The sequence below is a fragment of the Gymnodraco acuticeps genome, unplaced genomic scaffold (genome assembly GCF_902827175.1).
Source record: "Gymnodraco acuticeps unplaced genomic scaffold, fGymAcu1.1, whole genome shotgun sequence".
Taxonomy (NCBI): domain Eukaryota; kingdom Metazoa; phylum Chordata; class Actinopteri; order Perciformes; family Bathydraconidae; genus Gymnodraco; species Gymnodraco acuticeps.
The window spans coordinates 2,091,980-2,106,447 of NW_022989913.1; the positions used below are offsets into that span (position 1 = coordinate 2,091,980).

General features: G+C 40.1%; 1 protein-coding gene across 4 annotated transcripts in view; it reads left to right on the forward strand.

Moving 5' to 3' along the window:
• Nucleotides 1-14,468, forward strand: part of LOC117542211 (guanine nucleotide exchange factor VAV3-like) — a 50,522-nt gene that overhangs the window by 23,500 nt on the left and 12,554 nt on the right. For all 4 annotated transcript variants that reach the window (XR_004568396.1, XM_034209765.1, XM_034209766.1 and 1 more), the window contains exons 15-23: nt 2,004-2,113; nt 4,226-4,327; nt 4,773-4,864; nt 5,742-5,764; nt 6,392-6,416; nt 8,365-8,495; nt 11,100-11,165; nt 11,413-11,447; nt 11,595-11,711. Coding sequence is in view for 3 of the 4 variants with exons in the window: in XM_034209765.1 (XP_034065656.1) it covers nt 2,004-2,113; nt 4,226-4,327; nt 4,773-4,864; nt 5,742-5,764; nt 6,392-6,416; nt 8,365-8,495; nt 11,100-11,165; nt 11,413-11,447; nt 11,595-11,711 (701 nt within the window). In the remaining variant the exon portion in view is untranslated. The remainder of the gene's footprint in view (nt 1-2,003; nt 2,114-4,225; nt 4,328-4,772; nt 4,865-5,741; nt 5,765-6,391; nt 6,417-8,364; nt 8,496-11,099; nt 11,166-11,412; nt 11,448-11,594; nt 11,712-14,468) is intronic.

A 14,468-nucleotide genomic window follows, 5' to 3' on the forward strand; every position in this document is an offset into this window, starting at 1 on the left:
AGAGTTCTTCTCTCCCTTGCTGGTGTAGGGTTGGTGACCACACACAGTTTGTACAGAGTATGCTATTTTCCGCACTGTGGGAACGTTATCGCAGTGAAGGGGACTTGTTGATGTCTTGTTGATGTATGCCCACAGATGGTGTCTTCTCACTCCGGTGCTGATTGCTAATGTGAAACTGACAGCTTGGTTCTGTTGTTTTTAACTCCATTATCATCCTCATTTACTGCATTGTGCGATTGGGTGTTGTATGTTTGTGTGGGACATGTGTCTGGCAGTGATTGGTATTTAACAACTATGGTCATGGTCCTGATGTGTTTCTGAGTGTTATGTGTGTGGTTAGCATTATACCGGGTTTTAGAAACAAATAACCTTGTTCTAAACATATAATGACACAGTGCAATTTGCTGGTCTTTATTTTCATCCTGTTACATTTCCAATATTTTGCCAGACAGGTCTAAGACTTAATTGGTAACGAGACACAGAAACACAGAGAAGAGACAAATATCCACAGACATACAGATACTGTGTACACGCACGCACGCACGCACGCACGCACGCACACACACACACACACACACACACACACACACACACACACACACACACACACACACACACACACACACACACACACACACACACACACACACACAACACACACACACACACACACACACACACACACACACACACACACACACACACACACACACACACACACACACACACACACACACATACACATACACATACACATACATACACACACATACACACACATACACACACACACACACACACACACACACACACACACACACACACACACACACCGCAGGACAGAGATGCTAATATCGGGTGATGAATGTGTGTAGACCTCCAAGGCTGCTTATAGCTCTATATCATTTTCTACTAAATGAAACTTCAGAGTATGATTGTGGCGTCGCTGAGCACACACACCGTCATCAATGATTTAACACTCAGCTGAGCCCTTAACTCTCAGGACTTTGCAAGGCTGGCCAATCACTGCCGGGTAAACCTGGACCACTTTTCCTCTTTTAGGTTTATATATGACACAGCAAGCTGCAACAGATTAGGGTGGCCAAAACAAAGAGGCTTGGGAATTGATTGAAAATTGTTCCCAAATATGGCCATGGCTAAGGCGTTTAACGCGGTGAGTGTTTCACTCGTAGTATTTATTTGGTGGTCCAAGCTGGGAATGGGTGGCTAAAGAGAAAACAAGCAATCAATAGTTATGTTTTACTCCCAGAATTATTTGACGTGAGGACTTTTGCAACTGTGGTTTAAAAGTTTTGATGGTGTTTCTAAATCTAAGTTGTGTTTGGAAAAGAAAGATCGAACAGCGTCTTTGGTTCCTTTGAGGCAGATTAGGAGACTCTGCCTTTCTGTCATCACAGTTTAAGTCCTCTTTGGGCAAGCTTTGGTTAAACTGCTCTTGCTGCTGCTCTCTTGACAATGACAACATATAACAGCATCCTTGGTTGATCTTTGAGCCCAGTGGCACCAAATTATTGAAGACAGCATTAATGGTGGTACGCCAGCCCATTAAATCAACCCTCGATTACACTTGTGTTTCCAGGTTATTTTCTTCATTTTTTAAAACATATTTACCATTTTTTAACAGCCACACAAGTTGAATGTATCTCTTTACTGTATGCTTCTTAGGTATTGGACACAGCGCAAGTATTTATGTAACCGCCAGTCTCAGAGTATCACGCTCTCTATACCTACAAACACATCCTATCTATTCATGGGTTTCTGAGATTTATCAAACAAATACAAATAAAAACCATGCAAACTCTTAAAGGAGAAACACCCATTTTTAACTCAAATTGTATTTTTGAGCCAGTCATCATTTAAAGTGTACACTCTGTTAGATAATCATTACAGATAAACATTACATTTCCTTTCTATGCACATCCATTTGCAAATGTACGTATGCCTTCATGAGAACATGCCTGTTTTCCTTCTGTCCTCCCCAGTGGTGCTACGGGTTCTACGTGACTCACCAGCAGGGGCACACAGGCTTTGAACTCTTCTTCAAGACCAGAGAACTAAAGAAGAAGTGGCTGGATCAGTTTGAAATGGCCATGTAAGTACAGGGAGGCGTGAATACCAGTCAGGACACAACACAGTAGACCATTGTATGTATGTCACTGGAAAAAAAGCTGTGTGTGTGTGTGCTGTTTATTTGTCATTCGCATGCATGGTATTCCAAGGCCGAGAGAGAGGTGTTGACTCATGTGCAGTGTTTGATCAGGTCTTTGCTGTAATCAAACACACACTGCTGACAGCATGATAACACACACACACACACACCCACACCCTGGCAGTACACATAAACTCTGCCAAAGAGCTGCAAAACTACAAAGACGTCACTCCGACTCGATGCCTCTTCAAATCAGTGCTTTATGGAGGTATATCTTTTGTATTATTTTGTAACAGTGGGAGGATTTTTCTCGGGCAGAATCCTGTCTGCATCCTTTGTTATGTTGATTCAGGAGGATACAGTGTTGTTTTGACATTCCAATCTGATTGACTGAACAAATAGTTTTGTGTTTGGGTCGCATATGTGTGAAAACAATATTTCTGAAATGCATGCTGACTATCTGCTATGGCCTTGCAGAATACAATTTTGGATTACACTTGATATATGCACAAAACAATGCAGTGTGTAGGGATGTAGATTAATCAATGTGCAATTTAAAGGTATTGTTATGAAGCCTTTTACTTCAAAACAATGAAGAGGCTCATACAAAGATTATCCCTCTCAATTACCATTTATCACCCACTAAAATGTGCTAATTACTTTACTTCAAAATATTTATTTCTCTTACTTGAACTTGCAGTACAAATGCATTAACCTACACAACCACTTGGCCCTCAACGCCTGCTGAAAACATCGAAAAAAACATGTAATTATTACAATTTTAAGAACAAATAACAATTTTGACACCCCCTAAAACAGTTTTCTGCAGATACAGGGGTGGGTGTGTTTGTGTGTGTGTGTGTGTGTGTGTGTGTGTGTGTGTGTGTGTGTGTGTGTGTGTGTGTGTGTGTGTGTGTGTGTGTGTGTGTGTGTGTGTGTGTGTGTGTGTGTGTGTGTGTGTGTGTGTGTGTGTGTGTGTGTGTGTGTGTGTGTGTGTGTGTGTGTGTGTGTGTGTGTGTGTGTGTGTGTGTGTGTGTGTGTGTGTGTGTGTGTGTTGGGTAAGGACCCTAGTAGGGGTCTTTTCAGAAAGGGAACATTGTACCTGTATGGGCTGCTGATGAAGGAGCCACTTATAGGAGCACTCAGTTTAAGTGGCTTCTGGATGGTGTATTCAACCAAAAAGAGGGTTTCTTTTTTTTCAGTCGTGTTTGTTCATGTTCCAGGAAAGGGTGCTTATTTGTGAATGCATGTTTCCCCTCTCACGTCTGAACACATGCAGCTCAACATTTGATTTATCTGGGCCAAGTCCTCTTCATACACGTAAAGATGCACTCGGGGAAAATACTTCAGTCAGTTGAAGGAACAAATTGCTAATTGTTTTTGCCACAACACATTTGTTTTGTTCAGTTGAGGAGGAAATAATTAAGAATGTTTTGTTAATTGAGTTAAATGAAAGAAAGTTGTTCTCACTCCCGAGAAACACAGTAATTTTCAGGGCTTGACTGAAATATCTCAACAAACATTGGATAGGTTGCAAGAGGATTTTTTGCTCATAATTCCTAATGACTTTGGGAATACCCTACGTTTTCCTGCAGTGCCATTATCTTTTTCCCCTGATGTTTTTTAAGATGGTTAACATGGTAAACATTTCCCCTGCTTGTCATTAACACAACCGCGCACCACTCTTATACCCGCTACTCCCATAGAAGTTACATTAATATCTTAAAATGTGTATATATCAGTTACTATAACGCACAGATTTCTCCGTGCACTACTGTACATATTCTTTTTATTCTTCAAACTGTGATCTTTTCTTATTCCTTGGATACTTTTTTACAAAAATACCACTGATAATAAACAAACAAACAAAGCTCTTTCATTTCAAATTTAGTTTTTCTTTATGTTCTTACCTGCTTTTATTTTGAATTTGACTGTTTTGCTCTAAGTATTTGTTATGCATTCATACACCAAAGCAAATGTCAATCCATTTACCATAGTATGATTATAGACTCTTGTTTTCATTTAACAATGTTTTGTTCTTATTCCTTGTCCTAGATCAAATATTCGCCCTGAGAAAGCGAACCACAACTCCCACCAGTTCAAGATGCACACCTTTGAGAGAATCACTTCCTGTAGTTTCTGTCACCTCTTGCTCAGGTAATATGTTTACTGTATGCTTTTGATCAGAAGTCCTTGTAAACCACAGCTGTAAAGGGTGAACATGAACTGTAACTACACTAATTGTCCTATGTTGGCAAGTCATCATGTGTTATTGCACTATTCAAATTCATTTTCAAATATGTTATACTTTATTGAACGTATGAAAGACACACCATGACATTTTTTGTTTCAGTCTTCAAAATGTTTTGTTTTTTAATGTATCCTCTCTCTTAACTGGAAACAGCTTACTGGCACTGAGATAACTGCGGACTGCTGTCTACGTGTTCAGCAAACAGTATCTGTTTTATGGTTTTTGAAAGCTAAAGGACATTTATTGTGTATTTTTGTCTTCCCTGGACAATTTGAAAGAAACCGGAAATGTCACATTGCCTCTCTTAAAGAGGCAGTTATACATGAAGTATGTCCTGTGTTTGTTTTTCAGGGGCATCTTTAACCAGGGTTATCTCTGTGTTAAATGTGGACTGGGGGCTCATAAGGAGTGCCTGGGACGACTGGGAATCTGCGGGAGAACAGGTGAGAGGGAAGTCACAATGAAGAAAAACGAAATGTATTGTTTCACTGGTTAACACTTTGGTCCCTTTAAACTAATAGTGAACACCACTGAAATCATTTCCTAATTGTTCGGGAAAGTTCCCTTTAGCGCCTCATTTTCCGCACACAAAATATCTAAATCCAAGAGGCAGATTGTCGTTAAATGGATCAAGTGCACGCACGCACGCACGCACGCACGCACGCACGCACGCACGCACGCACGCACGCACGCACGCACGCACGCACGCACGCACGCACGCACGCACACACACACACACACACACACACACACACACACACACACACACACACACACACACACACACACACACACACAGAGACAGATGCCAGATTGCCAACCTTGTACACATCTTATCTAACAGCTGGCATGCTATGGCATTTGTTGTAAATATTCATAGTCTCCATGCTTTTGAATATATAACCCCTTGATCTTCTCTTACTTAGCCTTCCCCATGCCCACATTGCTTCTCAAACATACCTTTTTCCCTCTTCAAAGAAAATTAAAATAGTGTTTTTAGAAAAACTGGACTACCTATGACGTTTAGCATTCAGATTATGCTCTAAAGATATTTAGCCATTGTTGCATTTTACTCCCGTGTGAAGCTTCAGCTCTTTGTCACCAGTGTGAGGCTGTAGTCCAGGTACATTACCCTCACCGACAGCTGAAGGCAGCTCAGGCCTTTGACATGCTTTTCTGGAGCAGCAGCGCGGTGGTCTTTGTGTATTCTGGGGCGTGATGAGGGCCAGCAGAGGTTGACAGTTGAGGTTGTATGTCAGGAAGCGACCACACACTCATATTGTATTCTTCTCACTTTGTTTGTCTCTCACCTGACTGCAGATTCCACCAAGCTGAAGCCCAAGGTAAGTTTCTACTGTTTTTCCTCGTAACTTACTTCTATGTACTTAGTGAAGCAAAACATAGCAGATAAGATAATATTCACCAATACATGTGGAGTTCTGATTGGCCAAACTCCTGTCAACTCATAACAGATGACCAATAAGATCTACTGCTGCTGCTCTGTGGGTTAAGAATAAGTTAATGTTTGTTGTCACTTCACTTTGAATCGAAAATATAATGGATCTTAGGTAAAAATAAAACTATAAACCATAATTAAACTCTCAAAAAGTATATTTATTACTTTTTCTGTGTCATAACATTATGAGGGCTTGTACCTTTAAAACCCTGTTATTGTAATTTGTGACAGCTAATTTAAAGACTGTTCAGTCTATGATATCCAGGTGGTTTGTGGATAATATTTTCATATATAACTTCCGACAAAGACAAAAAGCTCAGAAACAGACTTCCTTCATTTGACTCTTTTATGTAAAATAGTTAGACCAAACATCCAAAGAGTAAATACTCACAGATAATTGTTTTTAAAGGTGTGACTCATTGAATGGCCAGTCTATTTCTCTCTCCATATTTCTTCCTTCCTTTTATTTCTTTTTTTCCGTTTTGCTTTGGGTACTTCCTCTCCCCAACAACAGGAAATCCCAACACCACCAAACTCAGGTCAGTATGGCTCATGAACTCTGCCTCTATGAACCTGATGGCCATTACATGGTACCTTCTTAAGCTGTTTCTCAATTCAGACACAACAAACAGGAGGAAAATGACAAGGTTAGTCAGAGGGCAAGGTTAGACCTGAAGGAAAAAGATTATAGCTTAACCTCTAGATCAGTGCTTCTCAAAGTGTGGTCCGCGGACCACTGGTGGTCCGTGAGCGCCCCCTAGTGGTCCGTGAATATATTGGTAACATTTCACATTTGAAATTAATTAATTAATTTAAGTTTTCCGCACTCTCGCGGGAATATCTCCTCAATGGAGCGAACTTAAGTTTCACTTTCGATTGCATGATATAGCCCAGATAAACACCTTCATCACACATGTGGCCACTTGCTTGTACCATTTTCAGGCGATTTGTAAAAAACGATGTGTTTTTGGATATTTGTGGAGTTAGGTGGTCCGCAAGGGTTTTTTTATTGGTTAAGTGCTCTAGATGGTATCAAACCCACAAAACCTCACATTATTTATCAAATATTGCTCAACGTATTCTTCTTGGAAATGCAAGGACGTGAATCTCCCATGCTCACAAAATGGGTTTAAAGGAGAGCAACAGCAGTTTCTTTTTTGACACATATATTTGAGTAAGAATAACCAATGAATAAAAGGATGTAGAAGGGATCCTTAAGCAATGCACAAAAGTATTTTCTCGCCGCATGCTGTGATGCCTACACCCGAGACGGCATTGAGATGAATTGGAGTGGGTGCAATCATTATGAGGACTCCTGCAGGAGAAACGCTGGCGGAAAAGCACTTCCAGCTGTCTATATGCCTCGGCCTCAACCGCTGAGCTGTGCCTTTGTGATAAATTAATTTCCATAAGGGGCTTTATTAGAAACACAGCCATGCTTATTGTTCTTATTAAAAAAGAATTTGAGGTATTCAATTTATCTGAGGTCACCGGCAGCTAATAGTTTCCTCGGGCTGGTTTGCAGGGGAGCCATGGCTGGAGGGGAGATGTGTCTGAGGGGGCTAGATGTGTGAGTCTGTGGAGAGTAAGTGGCTGTGTCTTTAAAGTTGGCAGGGGCGTTTAGTCTTAGCCTTAGCTGGATGCTTGTGGCTGTGTTGGTCTGCCATGCCGAGGAAAAAGATTGGAGCTGCAGTGCTGCACCGTACACGAACCAAAGAGATGAATTTCCCTGTGAGAGTCAATCCCTGTCTTTTGGATTGTTCCATTGTGGTGGTTCAATCAAAATGACTGTCAGGAAGTCACATGTATGTACCTGTGAGGGAGAATATATGCTGACACTTTTAGGAAAATGTGTAAAATACATACTTTTGTATTAAAACAAGAACAACAATAGGTTATCACCCAGTTAGTCATGCCTCGGAGATTTCTGCTGTCAACTCAGTACAATGCAGTGTGTCACGGAAAATGTACGTAGTCGTTCTTAGTTAACTGAAAATCTGCAATTAGATGGCAACTTATCAGGATCCAAAAATCATGTTTTTGCTCACTTCAGCTTGCTGCAGTTAAATAGAAATGTACTCAAGAGCGAGATATTACTGTTGTGACTAAGAAGAATGATAGAAGTCAAGTAAAAGTAACAGGAAATGCATCAAACATATGCCCACTGTTCATATAGACTTAGTTCCAGTTGGCTCTATTGCAAATAATAGTTCCTAATAGACTTAAAAACATTAAAATCACATTTTTAGTTAAGATACAGTGTAACTCATTTTCAATCTCTTTGTTGTACACATTAACAGTATTTTTGAACTATTACATACATTTAATAGAGATACAAAATACTGTGACTATGTATGACCAAGATCTTCTTAGACTCATTCATGCTACACGATATTATTTATCTTGCACCTGCTGTATCTTCCTCTGCATAAGACTCTCCGATAAATGTTTAAAAAGTTGAGTGTGTTTGTGTTCCCCGTCTGCCAGGTTTACCCAGGATGGTTGTGATCAGAGACTACAGTGGCATCCCCTATCCGCAGTGTGGGCCCCCACTAAGCATTCATGCGGGGGATGTCATTGAACTGATGTTTGCCGACCTGCACAGCTCCTGGTGGCAGGTGCGTGTCACTCAGCTCATCTTCGTTTTATCTGAACATCTGTGACTCTATGAAAAGATAACATGTCACGGCTCACCGGGTTGGCTCAGTGCACGCAAAGTCTTTGCAGTGTCATTGGGGTTTGAAGCCGTGCCGCATGTCACCGTTTCTCTCTTACCTGCTGCACGTCCTTCTATCCGATAAAAGCTTTGAAACTAACGGGGTGACATCAACAATTTATCTCCTTTGGCCGTTATTGTTTATAAATCACACATTATATCGAGGTTGTTTTATCCCATTCTGTGTCCTGTCAGGTGAGCCATAAATATGACAAAATGATGAGGTCAGCGTTAATTAGAAATATGAGTCGAAATATCTGTTTGAACTCCGCAGAACCCCAGTTACATTAAAAGTAGGATATCTGTCTGTCCTTTCACTCCTCGGATTGAATCACAGCCTCCATCAGATGATCTAACCAATTAGTGGCTTCAGTTGATTAATTGAGTGCCACAGAGAGACGATAAAACAGCGGACATGGGAGTCTCTGGAGGACGTTTTAATGGTTGGTGCACAACCTCAAGTACAGGTACATTTAGCAACCATTTCACGAGGTCAGCCAAAGGTTGACAGCATTTGACCTTATCTATTTTTGAAAGGATGGGGCGATTTATCTGGGGTCTTCTGGCTGACTCCCTAGCTGTTTCTCACTGTGCTTTACGGCTGCATTAAAGCCTCATCCTCATGTTGGTGCTGCTCCAATCAGACTGCAGTCTTTGCCAACGGCACGGCTGGGATTTGGCGCTTGGCCAGATTTCTCTCTGTTGTGGCAGAGCACAAGGTGGATGGAGAAGACATGAATGCCAGGAGACTTCTTGTAAGCCGAAAGAACGACTCGCTGAATGTCACGCTGCAGACCTGATGGCACTGCATTGTTTGCTGCCATGGCAACAATGCATGCTGGAGGGGGATAATTAAAGGAATTAAATGATAATACACATTTGTGTCTATTCCAGTAGGGTGCATAATGATACTGCAACAAGGCCCTCCACCAAAAAGTCAGATCCAATTAGCTAATTCTTCTGGCTTTGCAAAGCAGTGAATGGATTCAATTATGCTTCACATCGGCAAGGCTATTGGACAGCAATGTTAATGGGAAACTGACTTTGACTCCAATCCACACATGTACTTTAACAAGTCACTATATCAATCAATATTGAAGTGTCTTTAAGTGCTATATACATTACATCTATTATTATTATTTTAATATTATTTTATTATTATTATAATAATTAATATGTTATCTGTTTCATTATATTTTGTGGTTTGTAGCCTGTGGTTTTACTTTTTTCACAGGGCGGTAGCATATCAACAGATGGTGGCAGTAATAAGTCAGAAAATGTAGGATTCAGTATACAAAGAGAAAAAAGGATTAAAATATAAACAATATAAGTTTCAAAGCATGAAATAAAGACTTTGCAAGAGTTCTCAACACGTGTGTAAGGGTGTTGCGGTCACACATAATGCTTTTAGGTGGGAAACACTGAATCCAAAGAAAACCCTCTTTGTTTACAATGAAATCTCCACAGGGCTCCTTTAATCTTCAGCGTCCCCAGTGGCGCCAGAGGATGGAATTACAGAACATTGAGAATTCATATCCCCTGTTACCCAGAGGCAATTATCCCCCGTCCCACTGGCAGAACAATACAATCAATCACTGTAATTTCATTTGATCCTTTGGCTGCTGCCTGTTTATGCCAACAGAGTAATACGTTTAATCTTTATCATACGCTTATCGAAGGCATAACAAATAGAGAGGGGCTTTCAAAAAACCTTTGATGAAATGTTATTACACAGAATGAATCATTGAGATGAGTAAAGATTCACTTTCCAATCTAGTTACTGCCGGGGCTTGCACGGTCCCAAAAAGCATTTCATACTCTAATAAAGAAGAGTGAGGAGGAAAGCATGCAGGGCAGGAAGCTGAATGAGGGGCTCCACATGCCCTCAACACTCACTGTCTTCTTAGATTAACTCAATGGACTTCAAATTGACCTCAAACTCAGAACTGGAAACTCCAATTATCTGTAATGTAATGTTGATATACTGTATATGCATATTACTGTCTTCCAGGTATTGTACATGATAGAGTACTAAGGTTATACAAATAAACTGAACATCTGTAGCCGCCTGTTTGTATTACAAATTAAGTAATTAGTTTAAACAAAGTGGTTTATTAAGTCTACACTGTGTTTGTTGAAGGAATTACTGATTTCCGTATAAAGCTTATGTTGTGCTTGAGGCAGGTTAGCTAAAATACAATTGTTAGTCTTTAGTTCAAGCCAAAGAGCTCGCGCTGTTTGGGTATTCAAAGACCTGAATAAGATCCATTATTTAATGTTAAACGAGGCTCTTGTTTTGATGTAGTACAAATCTAACTGCCGGCAGAGTTTGAACCATAATTAACTTGGGCTGCAAATTAGATGCACCGCTTGTTGTGTGCTAATTGCTAAGGATTTATTGAAGCTAGTGTGGGAGGGGAAGGGAAAAAGGCGGCGAGAGAGAGAGAGAGAGGTGTAGTTGCTTCCAGACAAATATAATGCGATTAACAGCCAGTTGCCTTTGCAGGGGAGAATCCTGGCAACAAGCAAGATTGGCTTCTTTCCAAGTGACGCTGTGAGGCCATGCCCATGTGTAAGTGTGCATATTCTTCATGATCAATAAGACACACTGAGTGTGATTACAATGCATTCAGTGGATAATGGCTACTATTGATGTCTTGGTACTGAAATGTAAGGCTTTTCAATTGCACTTTTTCGCTCTAGAAGACTGATTTTAGCCATTAGATGTGGCTTGAATATCATATTACAACAAATGACCTGCACCTCTGTGTATTGACTCCATTTAAACACAAAATAACAGTACTTCTTTTCAATGCCAGGTTCCAAAACCTGTCGATTACTCGGCCCAGCCCTGGTAAGTGATAACAACAAATGACTGCAGATTTCTTGCAACAACTACAAGTCATTCCTACTCTATTTGATCTATTGCATTGACTGTTTTCATCCTGTTTAGAATGATTGATTGCATTGTGAGTGCAGAAGTTGTTTATGGATGTTTCAGGTTTGCAGGGCCTATGGAGAGATACCAGGCTGAGGTGGAGCTTCTGGACCGAGGAAACAGCACCTATCTGATTCGACACAGGAGTAAAGAATGCACTGAATATGCCATAAGTATAAAGTAAGTGACATGATGGCTTGTTTTCCATTTCCGTACTTAAGTTACAATTTAAACTCACTTCAGTTTACCAAGGATGGTGAAATAAACAAAACACACGCAGTCAGGAGCAATCTTGTTGGCGAAAACACCTTATTGTTAGAGGCGAGTGGCAAGAATCATTCAAGCAAACGCCCACATGCAAATTATAGCTCTCTACAACAGTGGTGCGGTATCTGAAAACAAGCAGCTCATCAAATGTTAAAAGTGGATGTGCCGCAGCAGGATGAGGCCATGCTGTGTTCAACTCTGGCCAATGAAATACAAGAAGTTACAGTGACTATAGAATCATGAAGAATGGAACAAAGTTTGCCTGATCTGATGAATCACGATTGATCCTTGAATGCAAATAAGATAAGACTTTATTTATCCCGAAGGAAATTGTTGTGCCAGAGTTACACAAATACAATAAACACAGCAGCATAATAGTAAAACTGTACACTAAAAGTGCAGTAAAAAGAGCAATTAAATATCTACAGAAAACATGAAACATAGACGGTCACATAATTAATGTAATTATTACCAGATGGAGAGACAGAATTAAGATTAATGTCTGTTTTGCCAAAATCACATGAAGCCTGCAAGGGGACTTTGAATTTGCGATAACATTAGATAAGTAGGAAAAATACTCATTGGTCAGCATAGCAGTAGCTGTTTACGATTGTTTATGCTCTCCCTAAAGTTTTTAGGCATGTAAACAACTGGAAAGAGACAGTTCTTACGACTCATATTCGGTATTTCAATTATTTGAAACCCAAGTGTATCTTACAAGTAAACAATGAATCAGCAATTGTGTATGTTCACACAACATTTATTTTAGCACTTGTAAAATTATATTCAGTTACTATTTCCCCTGGATAATTCACAGACTGTTGCAAGTTTTTATTGGAACTATTTAGTACAGCAGAGTCCAAATGAAAACCGGTGCAAATGAGGTCTGTTCCTTGAAAGACTAGTTGCTGTTGTCATTTTTAAAGACTCTGAGCATCAAACAAACTGATCCGCATCTTTATTGAGATACAGGTAGATAAATATCCCTTAAACTGGGAAAAACCAAACCACACATCTCTGCACAACTACACACTAGAGGTAATTGAGAATGCTTTTATTCTCATTTGAGCATTCATTCTTCCTGTGTTAGTGCATCAGGGTTCATTATGTACATACATCATACCTTAACGTTATTGAAGTTCATTTTAGTTTACCCTGATCGTCTGCTGAGTCCACACATTGCAGCTAAATGCAGCATTGTGAAGATGTGGAATCAATGATCATTTTTACCACCGTCTACTCTGCTCAGACATATTTTCAAGGAGAGCCTGATAGCTTTGCATCATACTTTTTGCTACTCTTTGGCTATCAGTCTAAGAAACATATTTCAAAAGATGGCTAGAATCCAACTTGAATTGTAGATAAAACTTGAATCCCTTTAGTCTTTAAAAAATGGCTGCTTTATCTGCCAGTTGAACGTGTTGGTATTCCTCTTTTGAAATACAACACTGTCCATTTAACTGGTGAATATCTTTAAGGCTACATCAGAGCTTCTTCAATTTCATAAAAAGGAATCGAGACATCCTGACATGACGGCTCTCTGAGATTATAACGATTGAGGGTGCGCTCTGAAATTGTGTTTGGATGTTAGGACTATTTAGATAGTGACACACCATTCCAGCCCATTTGGTTTTGGTGGACTCACACCGTCTCTCATTCAAAGCTTTGATGTACAGGGCCAGTCTCTGAACACTCCAATCCTAATTGCCTGTCTCACTGCTTAAGATCATTATCAGGATGGCCATTTGAGATAATGGAGCTTTTATACAGAGAACTGCTACTAATCAACTGGAACTGTCGTGTGTGTGTGTGTGTGTGTGTGTGTGTGTGTGTGTGTGTGTGTGTGTGTGTGTGTGTGTGTGTGTGTGTGTGTGTGTGTGTGTGTGTGTGTGTGTGTGTGTGTGTGTGTGTGTGTGTGTGTGTGTGTGTGTGTGTGTGTGTGTGTGTGTGTGTGTGTGTGTGGAAGGAACAACTCACTAAACAGGGCTCATCTGTCTCTATGCGCTACGCACTATATAACTCAACACACATCAATAATGTATTACTCGCCATAGTGATAATGTATCTGCGAATTTGCATCATGATCACATTCATACACTGCATTGGAAGATTTACAATACGGATCCATCTCCGGTGTAACATGCACATCACCATGTGGGCCACATGCAATGTACAGCATTGTGTCTGCAATTGGCTTGACGGCACATTCCCACTGGCGCCGAACAGTATGCATGTACAGAGACATGTGTGTATTTTTAAGGTCGGACCACACTGCGGTTTTAAAGAGGTAGTCTGAGCTATGAGTCTCACATGACATATTATTATTTCATAATTTCCTTAATTGATCAGGCCTATTGCTCCCACTTACATTACATTATGTTTTAAATGTATTCTTTGTGATGCATGTTCTTATCTTGGGTAAAGAGAGCACATCCATGGGGTGCTTTAATAACACAATCACATGAAATAATGAACAGAAAGGTAAAGCAAAATAAGAAGAAATCCACATATTTTGACATGTAATAGTAGGAAAGGTGTCATTTATAATATTAATACTGTCAGAGCCTTGTCAATGTGTTTGCTGGCTCATTCACAAGGCTGTCTGATACACTGATATGGAAAAGAAGCATGACTGTTATTAATTACCCTGTGCTTTCACTGCGATCAGTC